This window comes from Entamoeba invadens (genome assembly GCF_000330505.1).
Source record: "Entamoeba invadens IP1 unplaced genomic scaffold scaff_1105074724939, whole genome shotgun sequence".
Lineage (NCBI taxonomy): Eukaryota > Evosea > Mastigamoebida > Endamoebidae > Entamoeba > Entamoeba invadens.
The window spans coordinates 199,612-212,106 of record NW_004440180.1 but is presented as its reverse complement, the minus strand read 5'-3'; the positions used below and the strand labels follow the sequence as shown (position 1 = coordinate 212,106).

The following is a 12,495-nucleotide window of genomic DNA, read 5'->3' as shown; positions in this document are numbered from 1 at the left end:
GATTATAAAAAAGGCAAAACCTCTAATGAACAAGGCACTAGCAAAAGCTTTTAAAACGGCTCATAAAGTTGGAAATTTAACAAAGAAGACGAAGACTGGAATATTACAATTATCAAAGAGAGTAAACACCAAGGTAAGTCAATTGAAAGAAAAGAAAAAAGCGTATCAAGACAAAGTAAAAAATAAAATAAAAAAAGTACTCAAAAAGCCCACAAAAGTAATAAAAAAGCATTACACAAAGTGCTCAAAAAACCAAAGAAAATCATCAAAACGACGACCAAAAAGCTGACAAAGAGATTGACCAAAGTAGCGAATGGTCTTGGGAAGAAGTTGGTAAAAGCTTTAAATAAAAAAGTCGAAAAGCCCAAAAAGGAGAAGAAAAAGGTGCCCAAACCCAAAGCACCTAAACCAAAGCCCAAAAAAGAAAAGAAGTCGTTATTGTCTAAATTGGTTAGTTTACCAATAAAGAAAAAGTAATTTTAAATGAATTAAAATTTCAATGAAGTGTTAATATGTTTTGTTTTTTAATATTTGAAGTAGTAATGTAATTATTAAAAAAATCCAAATATAAAATACTTTATTTGGTATTATAAAAAAATAGGGTCAGGCTTTCCCCACCCTCACCCCGTCTAAATATAGAATTAATTTACTATATTTTATAATTTTTTAATTATAATTATAGTAAATGGGCGTTTTGGATAATATTAGGTCTGGTTCCTGAATTCAGGAAATGCCGAAAATTCACCTTGATTTAGTGGAAACCGAGTGAGACGGAGCATTGAAAAGAAGGCTCTAAAGGCCGCACTCAAACAGTCTGTTTGTGCACCGTTTCACCCACTTTCCAAGTCCCCCCTTGGCGCGGATCCCTCTGACCCCCCAGCAAGCAGGGGGGAACCACACCCGCGTCCACACAGCACAAACAAGGAAAGTGGGTGACATGGGGACGCACAAACTGTAGCTGAAAAGTGGACTTTTTTAAAAAACACTAGCGGCAAATACTTTATTTTGGTAAACGGGGTGAGGGGGGAAAGGACAGCCCCAAAAAAATAATTATAATTTATTATAATTATGTTATAACACTGTATTATATTATTTTAACTTTTATAATGTTTAGTATAGTAATTATTTCAAATACTTTTTTTGTCAAAATGTTGTCGTTTGTGGCCCGTTTTTCGATATTAATAACTTGAATGTATCAGGAACTTTTTCAAAATGCCAGAAAATGATTGGTCCAGTTTTTTTTCCCGTTCTTATGAGTTTTCTTTCACAAAAGGAACAACGTTCAGAGAAAAGACAATTTTAAAAAACTGACTTTACAACCAAACAAAGAAAACGATAAAACGTTTATTATTCTGTGTTTTTATTTGTGTTATTAACAAAATAACATAAATAAAAATTTAATAAAGTTTTTTTTTGTTTTTATCATAACAAAAATCGATCATAAAAATAGATTATAATATATTTTATAAATTTGTTATATCGACACAACTTATTATAATTTATTTGACTGACCAACAAATAGTATTATGTTACATTGTTGTCAATTTGAACAATATTGTTTTATTGAATCAATTTAGTTTACAGTTAACGGAAAAAGTGGGATGCTGAGAAAAAGGGGGATGCCAATCTTAATATTAATTAATTTAATATTATTAATAATAAATAATTAATATAAATTTGTTCAGTTTTTTCATTTTATTAATTTTTTGATTAATAATTTATATTAAAATTAATAGTAATTTTATTATTTTCAATTGAAATTAACCAATAGTTACTAGCATCCTCCTTTTTCGAGCATCCCCATATTTCCTCTTACTATAATACTTTTTTAATATTGACATATTTAATAATATTATTTTATGCTTTGAACCTTTTTTGAGTTGTTTTTGTTTCACTTAGGTGTAGTTATCGTGTATTTTTTAATCAAAAATTAGACTCGTATTCACCACAACTCTGGTAAAATTGTTGCGTGTCGTTTTTTTCAAAACAATGAACAAAACAAACCCTTTTTAAATTTTAAACCAACCAAATTTTTATAATAAAATAACCATTAATTATAGTAACAAACAAAACCCAACAAAAAATATTTTTAAATTAATGGAAATCATTTTTCGCAATTGTTCACACCTTTTTTAAGGTAATTTGTGATTGTATTTATCAAAAAATAATAAAACGGATGTTTCAAGGCTTTCAACCAGAAAGAGGTTTTTCAAAATAATCAACCACAACATTTCGAGTTTTTCAAAATTATCTTTTCGAAAAAGGAATACACCATTTAAAATTCGGTTGTTTTTCAAACTTTTAGTTTGTTATTGTATTGTTTTGAATCAAGCAACCTAAAACAGGGATTACTTTTAATTGAGACCCCTTCATATTAACACCTTTAGAACCAAAATGATTGTCCCCAACTTATTAACAAGAATATCAATTGAAAATACAATTACACACTATTTAACTTTGTTTTTCATATTTTAAATAACGAAAGATTTTGAAAAGAAATTGAACCAACTTTCAATCCAATTACGCTTAATGCAAAAACTTGATACTCCAAGTATATTCATTGTCTCGAATTACTTTGACTCGATAAGTGACTTTATCGCACTCGAGAGAGTTTGTAAACGGTTCAAAGATTTTACAGAATGCTACCACTTTAACCCAATTCCGCTTACTAAGCGCGCGCTGAAGTGCTTTAATACAATTGAGACGCTCAACATTTGGGACAAAACAAATGAACTTTTGACTTTTCGTCTTGACAAGCGACCGAAGCCAAATAAACTACTGAAAAACATTGATAAAGTAGTTGTGTGGTATTCTATTTCATATAAAGAGAGTCTCAAATACAAAACAAAGAACGTTATATTTAAGAAAATTTCATTTACCTTGGATGATAGAAAGCATTATGGCAATATTGTTCCTGGCGGTGTTGATGAAATTGGGGAGAAATGTTTCAAGTCCTGTGATGTTATTAGAGAGATGGTAATTCCCCAAAAAGTCAAAGTTATTGGTGCTAATAGCTTTGAAAATTGTGTTTGTTTAACTAAAATGAACTTGTCTACAACCGTGCAAGACATTGGCGTGTCATGTTTCAGTGGATGTCAGTGGCTTCGCGTTATCAACTTCCCGGAGAGTGTTCGGAACATTGGTGTCAATTGTTTCCAAACATGCACTTCACTGAGTTACATCAATCTACCAACAAGCTTGAGCAATCTTTCAAATTCATGTTTTTCAGATTGTTCTTCTCTATCACAAATATATATCCCACCAACCATGTTATCCATAGGGTGGAATTGTTTCTATTACTGCACGAGTTTGAGTGCTATCGATGTACCCAAAAACGTCACTTCTATAGGCAATCGATGTTTTTTCAATTGTTATTCATTGAGTAAAGTAAACATTGTAGGGGAAATCAGTGAACTTGGCGATTATTGTTTCTATGGGTGTGAAAAACTCACAAAAATAACATTACCAACTAGTCTAAAAATTATCGACAAATTCTGCTTCGAAAAGTGTAAAAGCCTCAAAACAATAGAACTTCCAGAATCACTCGAGACGATCGGAGAAAATTGTTTCTCAGACTGTTTTACACTCTCAACCATCACAATTCCAATCCACGTGACTAAAGTGAACGACAGCACCTTCAAAAACTGTTACAAACTCCGAACAATCAAAATCTTGGGCAACACAAGTTCTTATGGAGACTTCGCTTTTTCAAATTGCTCGTCATTGCAAAATGTGGATTTGCCACAAAACGTCACCACAATTGGAAATTTTTGTTTTTCAAATTGTCTTTCAATCAATACTGTTGTCCTTCCCAAAACCACAAAATTTTTTCCGTTGAGTTTTAGTCAGAACATAGCAATCGTGAAAAGAGAAGAGTTGTAAACTAAATATTTTCCCATTCGCACAAGACCACAAAGAAACACATTTCTACTTTAGTTTCGTTCTGTTCTTTTCTACTGAACGAAAATGTACTGACTTAATCAAACAAAAGGCACTTTTGTGTGCAATTCTATTTACTTTAATTAATTATTAATTAATAGTTTAATTATTAACATAGAAGAAACATTGTATAGTCGGGGGATAAATGGCATCAAAAAGGGACAAAGGTAATTAATTTTGATAAATATAATTTTGAAACTATAATTTTAAAAAAATCTATTTAAAGGTCAAAATAAACATAAAATTAAAATATTAATATAAATTATAGTTTTTTTATTTTAAATGATTATAAATTGAAAAATTATAAATTTCTATTTCAAAAATAAACAAAAACACCTCAATTTGTTCACTTAAAAAATGTGGAAGTCTAAAACGCAGCACTTTTTATGGTTTGTCTGAAACTTGTTTTGTTAAAGAATTTTTCCTTTGTTTTTTCCTTTGTTTCATTTCTTTTCTGCTCTTTTTCAACTCCAATTGTTTTTATGTTAAAATGGTCTTTCTCTTATCTTTTCTCAATGGAAATGGTTCAACAACGAAAGATTGAAAGATTGAAATAACAAATGATGATTTTTCAGTGATTACCTGACACTTTCAAAAATTGACACTGTTGTTAATTCATTAAACTCTGGCATTTTAACCATATACATCGTGAATATATATTGAAATACAGTTTTTAAACTGGTTTCTTGTATTTAAATTGCTTTTTTATGTTGATTGCCTGTGGTTATTTCATCAAGGGTTCCTTTCTCTTCTTCTTCCATTGTTTTCAAAGATTGAATAATATCAAAAATAGAAAGTTATGGTTTTCTTTTATTATTTTCAAAGTAGTTAATTGAAAAAACCCTTCTAATACTTTTATGGTTAAATAAATTATATTTTATAGTTTTTTACTCAAATTAACTACTTCTGTCCCAAATTAACCCCCTTTATCACCCGACTATAACTCTAATATAATAATACTTATATATCGCTATTTAATAATATGAACAATAACTAAAATCGGAATTACTTTGTATTGGAAATATCTGCCTTACACCATCTGCACTATTAGCACCTTTTTTGGCGTGAAATTTTTCAACCCGGTAAACACAAAATCTGGGGCGCCCATTAATCTTCCGTTGTTGCACTCACCCCTCACAGCCGCGTTTTTCTTCCCAATCCAAAACGCACCGCCGCATACAGAGAATAGCACAGCATTGTTGTCTGCATAACACACAACTCCATAATTCTGGTATTGCAGTGTAACCCGATACATCTGTCTTTGTTCGCTTCCGTTGTGAGTGAGTGTGAACGCAAAGCATTCTCTATCTACAGCCCACTGACTCTCAGTACCAATCTGACAATAACACATCGCTCCAAATTTGTTGTTTTGAGTGTCTTCGACTAAGAAACACAACCGGTTTCTATTGCGCGTGAGATTGTACAAGTCACAGTTGAACTTATCCCACCGATTTGTGTCGGAGTCGAAGACGATATCCCCCATAGCAAGACCCGTCCACTGTTCTATCTCTGATACTTCCTGTTCCGTCGCGTTGTATTTGGTGGTCTTTGGCTCGCTTATGTGCATCAAGCTCTGGATCTCGTTTTTCCTCAGACGGAATTTCTCTTCCTCCAGTTGTAAAATTGATTTGAGTAGTAAATTGTTCTCTTCTTCTACAGTTGCGTTTTGCCCAATTTCTTTGTCAAGTTTGGTTTGCACATTTTTTAATAGCGTGGAGAGCATTTTTAAAGACTCTTTTGAAAGTTGGAAATTGTTAATGTTTTTCTCCAATGCAGTGTACTTTTTTTGTGCTTCTATAAGCTGGGCGTCCAGTGTCTCGTTCGGGTTTCGTGTAAAACGGACATCTGTTTTATTCGCTTTGTATACTTGGTATCTTCGCCTTGTGTCTGTGCACAGGTCTACAATTTTGTCAAGGAGCATCTCTATGTTGTCCGGCTCAGATAACGACATTACAATTATATTATTTGATCCTCAAACAAATGAGAACTGAGAATTTAAAGAAAAACTCAAAAAGGCGGATAAAACATTGGTTCGCATTCCGGATTTTTTGGGTTTATATTTTGTTTCATTATAAAACTATTAGTCTACTAAATTACATTTTTAAGTAAACATACAAAACAATTAAATAAAATAAAAATGTAGAAAATAGTTATCAAAAATAATCTGTTATTATTTTGAACATTTCGATTGTTATTTTAAAGGAAAAATTATGATTAGTAAACCTTTTTTTTTGTTCATTAAAAAAAAAGAAAAACATTGTTAGAATGAAAACTTCACCTATTTGATTAACATATATTTTTTTCAAATTAATAATTTATTATATTTTAAACAAAATTTAAATCATTTAACTAATAGTTTATTTCCTCGATGTAAAAATGTTCAACCCATTTGAGCAAATTTTAAATTATTTTATTACTAACATTACTAGATAATAAATTATGATGAATTAAAGTTATAATACTAGTAAATATAATTATTAGTTAATATCTAACTGTTAGAATTAACTAATTTTTGATAAAATAAATTGTATTAAATATAATAAATTATAAATTTATTAAAATTTTAATTTTTATTATGTTAGTGATATCAACATATCCCAATTTTGTTCTGGACAATTATATCGGTTATTAAAATAAAACATATTACTTCATTAATCATTATATAAATCCGATATTTTGTGTATTTTATACTTACAAATGAAAACAAACTTGTATAATCACTGAGAGAATGGTTGTTCTCGATTCGTATCACATGATGGTAGTTTCTCAGTACTTTCATTCTTTTCTTGACTTCGTTCATATCGAGTTGGTATGCAAGAAGTTTTACAAGACAATGTCAAAATTCCATTATAATCCAATTCCACTCAACCCAAAGACTTTGCACCATTTCCCAAAGATCGAGACTTTATATGTTTACACAATAAAAGATTATACATTTGGCAACGATTTATATCCATTAGACACTACCTACCCACTTCAAAAGTCGACAACAAAGCCAAAACTCTTTTACAAAGTTATGTTTACCTTCCCCATCACGTTCAAACAAACAAAAAAATCACTTCAGCCAAATTACAATTTCAAACACGTCGTTTTCACTCAAGAGGATGCACGCAGCTTTCATGGAAACTTCCCAACGTGTGTGAACGAACTTGACACCCGTTGTTTTAGTCGAGTCTACATCGACACAAAGTCAATTGAAGTTCCACAGAGAGTCACCAAAGTCGGGTCCTTGTGTTTTTATGACAGTGTGTTTGAGAGTGTTCTTTTACCCAACTTTCTTGTTTCACTCGGGTCGGAATGTTTTTCACAATGTAAACAATTGACAAATGTAAAACTTCCACAGACGATCGAGAAAATACCAACAGAGACGTTTTCAAATTGCTTTTTACTCAAAGAGATTACCATCCCACAAAAGGTAACATCCATTGGAAACAAGGCATTTAGGGGGTGTGAGATACTCAGTCAAATCATTTTACCAAACAACCTGAGTGAAATTATGAACTCTGCCTTTGAAGGGTGTAATTCACTTGTTTCAGTCGTTATACCAAAAAGTGTTGTTCTAATACAGGGGTGTGCTTTTAAAAAATGTCGATTTTTAGAGAAATTTGAGTTTGAAGATGGCGTTTGTGGAATAACAGAAATAAGTGATTCACTCTTTGAAGGGTGTGAGATGTTTAAAAGCTTTACAATTGGAGAGAGTGTTACTAGAGTGGGTTACTCTTCATTCAAAAATTGTTTTAACTTAAGGGAAGTCGTCATTGGGAAAAGTGTCCAAATCATTTCGAGATGTGCGTTTGAAGGATGTTCTAAAATTGCACAAATTGCCGTTCCAAAAAGCGTGTTGGAAATTGGTGAGAGATCATTTGCTAAATGTTCTGCTTTATCAAGTATCTTATTTGATGGGAAGAAATACTCGAAATTTGACTTTGAAACAATGTTTAATATTATTCAAACCAAAAATACAACACATATCCTAGACAACTTATTCATTTAAATGATTTGTTTTTTCAAATAAGTGTTTAATACTTTTCAATTTCAATGATTATTTGATCAATTAGAAACACTCATTTTTATTAAAACAATAATATCACTTAATTCAAAAACTGAAACTAAGTAGAACAATGAAAAGATAATCATTGTCCATCATTATTGTTTGTACATCATGTATTTTTTGATTCATAAACAAATTAATTTATTAAAAAAACAAATAACTTTGTTCAATGAAATACTTTATTGTTTGAATAAACCAAATAAGTTTACATTGAATAGACATAAACATTAATAAAGAATGACTATAATATTTTTAAATGTTATGAACACATCAAATAATAATTAATTTACTAAAAGTTTCATTTATTTGAACTTTAAAAAAACAATTTTTTATGTTGAAGCGATAAAAAAATTCCATAAAAAATCAAATAAAATTGACAAAATTTTACAAATTATTCTCATTTTTTGAACTTTGTTTAACCCAATATGCAAGTGTACTTGGAGAAAGACTGAAATACTTTGATGGTTGAGTTTGTTGAAGGTAGATGAGTCCTTTTTGCACACCAAGTAAAGACCCAATTTTTATCGCAAACAATTTTTGATCCTTTCCCCACTTTTTCTTTGCATAACTTCTTCTTGGTTTGATTTCCTCGGATATTTTGGTGTTAATTTCTGTTGTAACAAAAGTCCCCTCGATGACTTCGTAGTACTCGGGGTTTTTTACGGGTAGAAATGCACTTTCCATTTTGTAAAATTAACATTTCAGTTCTCTTCTTTATCATTGCACAAAAAAAAATTCTGCCTTTTTTCATTTATAATAATCCCAATTTTTTCTGACAAAGTTTGTCATTAATTTGATGTTGTTGTTAGGTTGAAATTTCTTTGGATTTTTTTGGGTTTTTCAACTCTGAAAAAAATATTCAAATTTTTTTAAAAAAATGGGTGTTTAAATTTATAAATTATTATGTATAATAAAATAAATAATACAGAATAGTAACAGTTTTTCAATTTGGACAACACTCTTCCAAAATAATGATGAAAAATAAACAATAATAATTAATATAGTTTGAATTAATTATATACAATAATACTAATAGGATTTGTTATTTAGGGAAAAAATCATTTCGGCTTTTTTTATTGATTTTTTTCGTTGAAAAGTTTTATGAAATTATTTAATTAAAAATCATAATTTATGTTATACATAACAATTTCTATTATTATATATTTTTTTATTTCTTGGTTTATATTATAGTAAAAAAATGATTTTGAATAAATTAAATAGAATAATTTGAAGTCTTGTTTTTTAATAATTTTTTAAACAATCGAATATTCAGCTGTTTTTTTATAATCATTCATTTTAACCTATAAAATAACTATAATATACACTTATAATATAATACTAATAGAAGTCTCATTTCCTACAATATTATTATTAAATGAAACAAATAAATAAATTTATAAAAAACCAAAAGTCATTTAATAGAATTCAACATAAAAAGAACTTCTTACTGTTTATTATAAAGATGAGTTTATCAGAAAACCAAATTGATCCAGTAACTTTGCGCCTTCAAGAGGAAGAAGAAATCCGGAAATACACAACTTTAAAGGTTGACAACGATGAATCAAGACAAGCATTTATTGCAGGACATAAATTAGCACAAACAATATCTTACAAAGAGCGTTGTGCTTGTTATGTGACACAACAAAAGTGTCAAAATGATTTGAATGAGATGGCCGAAAAACACGATGCATTGGTCCAACAATACAACACTCTTTATCAAGGATATTTAAATGTGCTTAATCAATGTAATGAATTTCAAAAAGTGAACCAGCAATTAACTCAAACCCATGCCGAGTTAAACCAAACTATTCTCACATTGCAATCCAAAGGCGAGAAGGATATTAAAGACTATAACGAACTTATTTCCAAATTTAATAATCAAAAGGAAGAGAGTGAACAAAAGTATCACATTTTATATTTGGAAAAGGAAAAATTGTACAATGAGACTCAATCGTCGAAACAACGTATTGCTTTGTGTAATAATAAAATTGCGACACTGACTGTGGAAAAAGACAAATTGAAAAAGGTAAACGCAAATATTGAAGACGAAAAGAGTGCATTAATAAATGAAAAGGTTGCGCTCAAAACAAAGATCAACAGCCTTGAAAGCGACAACGAAAGCATTATAAATGAGATGAATACCCTTAAATTAGTTCTACAAGAAGAAACTGCCACAAAAGAAATTTTGAAGAAGAACATCGATGAACAGAAGAAAATGGCTATCATTGCCAAGAACGAAGTTACACAAGAAAAACAAGAGAACATTAAACTTAAAAAAGAGTACACTGAACAAATAAAGAAACTAAAAGACGATACTAAAACCCAAGTCGAACAGGCAGAGAGTCAAAACGAAAAACTGATGTTGGACATAAACACACTGAAAGTCCAAATGGAAGCGCTCGAATCAGAAAAATTAAAATATGAAAAAAAAGTCGAAAAAGTCACTAAACAGAAAGACAACGAAACATTACTCAAACAACAAAGCGAAGAAAAATTGATCAACTTGGAAGCACAAAACTCAGACCAACAAACAGCGTTGGACAAGCAGAAAACAGACATCTTGTCATTGAAAGAGAAAGTTGATAAATTGGAGAAAGACGTTGACGCTGCACAGATACGGTCCACTGACTTGTCGACTCAACTTCAATCTGTCGAATTAGAGAAAACAGTATTAGAAAAGGAGAGAGAAGAATTACATTTACAACTCCAAAGATTTAAAGAAGAGTCGGAAAGGACGACTCAAAGACTTGAAAATGAGACCAACCAAATAAAACAAAACTCTCAAAAGAATGTCACAACACTTGAATCACAAATAAGTGATTTAAAGTCCCAGTTATTTGCACTTGAGAACAAATCAAAAGAACAACAAGAGACTTATGAAAACGAAAAAAGAGAATTAACAATACTGAACAAAAAATTGCAAACAGAAAACACTGAACTTGTGACACTAAACAATATTAAAACAAAAGCAGAAGAGGAAGAAGCAAAAATATTTGAAAAAATACACACCAACCAACAAAAGGCACTCTCTATGTTGTGCGCGTTCAAAACATTTAACTGGAAAAAAGTTGAGGGGACACCAACCAAACGCGCCGTGTTGTGTATGAAGTCCATGTTTGTTGTGAATAACAGAGAGTACTTCAAAGTCGAAGTCGACTTTTCAATGTGTGATGTCAAACCTAAATTAGCAGGGTTATATATCGAAACTCAACAAAATAATACGTTTTTATCACTTCAAATTGTAGAAAGCAACCAAGTCGTGTTCGTTGTTGGGAAGAAGGGAATGTTCGAGGTGAGAGGGTTTGCTGAAGACAACTTGAACAATTCAACTCTCCTCAAGATCAAAATTTGATTTTTGATGGGTTTTGTTAAGTTATAAGTCAGTTGTTGACATAATGAATTTAATAAAATTATCATAACAACACACTAAAAACGTTTAACCCGCGAATGGTCGCATGTTTTACACGTTTTTTTTATGAAAAAAATGTGTAAATATTATTTTAAAAAATAACACACTGCATGAGAAAGCCATGCAACCAATAATAACAATTATAAACAAAAATCATAAAAACAAATTAAAATAGATATTTTTGATTGGCTTTATAGGGGAAATTAAACAAGTCGCCATTTTTGCCAATAACCAAATGAGGTCTACGTGAGAACTATTTGTATAAACAGGAAATTTATTTTTATTGTTGATGCAAATATCCCGATATATTACTACCACAAAAATATCAATTTTGATTGTTTTAGAAATCAAATTGATTGATACAATCTTTACATTTATAAATTCGGATAGAGTGTTTAAAACAAACATGTCTACCACATGACACACAAATATTTTTAACGGAATTTCGTTTTCCTTTAATTTCTTCTTTACAAATCGCACAATCAGAAGCGGTTTTTTGAATAAAAATGGGTTGTTTAATGTCATTCTTTGTAAATGTTTTCAAAAAATAAATAACAGCTTTTCTGGATCGTAGATTTAAATGATTCAATTTCCTCTTTTTAACATTGTTAATAATTAAGTGTATCGCGACATTTTCCATAATTTCAATTCTGTTAATTTTTGTTTGTGATGGTTTTTTGTTGTGTATAATTTGAGATTTCATGATAACGTACAAGTTGTTAAATGCCAGATTTAACATACAGAAAAACAAAGCTAAAGTCCACCTTCTTGTTATTTTCTTTGTATCGGTTCTTTTGGTAAGTGAGTCAACTATATCAACTCCTCCCATAAATTTGTTATAATCTATATTAACAGTGGTTCTATTTGGTAATCTTTGTGTAGAATATTTCGATCTAATATTTGGTTTTATTGATACTTTTTCACTTGTATTTACATCCACTTCGTTGGGTTTAGTGCTAGACAGTAATAGTACATTAGTTTTCTTATCAATAAAACTCGATAAGTAACTCCCATTTGAACAATGATATGTTACTAAAGACCCATCTGTGCGCTTTCCTTTTCTTTTCAATTCATTTGGTACTTCCTTCCTTTTTGA

General features: G+C 30.1%; 5 protein-coding genes across 5 annotated transcripts; 4 read left to right on the top strand and 1 right to left on the bottom strand.

The window, feature by feature from the left end:
- Window positions 1–13: 13 nt before the first annotated feature.
- On the top strand, window positions 14–289 carry EIN_419120 (Hypothetical protein; the record flags this gene model as incomplete). The annotated part of the gene is made up of 1 exon (XM_004254716.1): window positions 14–289. A coding segment is annotated over one exon (276 nt), but the record flags the coding sequence as incomplete, so codon positions are not given.
- Window positions 290–2,529: 2,240 nt separating this feature from the next.
- On the top strand, window positions 2,530–3,882 carry EIN_419110 (hypothetical protein; the record flags this gene model as incomplete). Its single annotated transcript, XM_004254715.1, has 1 exon — window positions 2,530–3,882. One exon carries the CDS (start codon window positions 2,530–2,532, stop codon window positions 3,880–3,882), a length of 1,353 nt encoding a protein of 450 aa, XP_004254763.1.
- Window positions 3,883–4,969: 1,087 nt separating this feature from the next.
- EIN_419100 (hypothetical protein) lies at window positions 4,970–5,890 on the bottom strand (the record flags this gene model as incomplete). The annotated part of the gene is made up of 1 exon (XM_004254714.1): window positions 4,970–5,890. One exon carries the CDS (start codon window positions 5,888–5,890, stop codon window positions 4,970–4,972), a length of 921 nt encoding a protein of 306 aa, XP_004254762.1.
- A 777-nt stretch (window positions 5,891–6,667) lies between these two features.
- On the top strand, window positions 6,668–7,933 carry EIN_419090 (hypothetical protein; the record flags this gene model as incomplete). The annotated part of the gene is made up of 1 exon (XM_004254713.1): window positions 6,668–7,933. One exon carries the CDS (start codon window positions 6,668–6,670, stop codon window positions 7,931–7,933), a length of 1,266 nt encoding a protein of 421 aa, XP_004254761.1.
- A 1,432-nt stretch (window positions 7,934–9,365) lies between these two features.
- Window positions 9,366–11,342, top strand: EIN_419080 (leucine-rich repeat-containing protein C10orf80, putative; the record flags this gene model as incomplete). The annotated part of the gene is made up of 1 exon (XM_004254712.1): window positions 9,366–11,342. The coding sequence occupies one exon, from the start codon at window positions 9,366–9,368 to the stop codon at window positions 11,340–11,342; it is 1,977 nt and encodes a 658-aa protein (XP_004254760.1).
- Window positions 11,343–12,495: the final 1,153 nt, after the last annotated feature.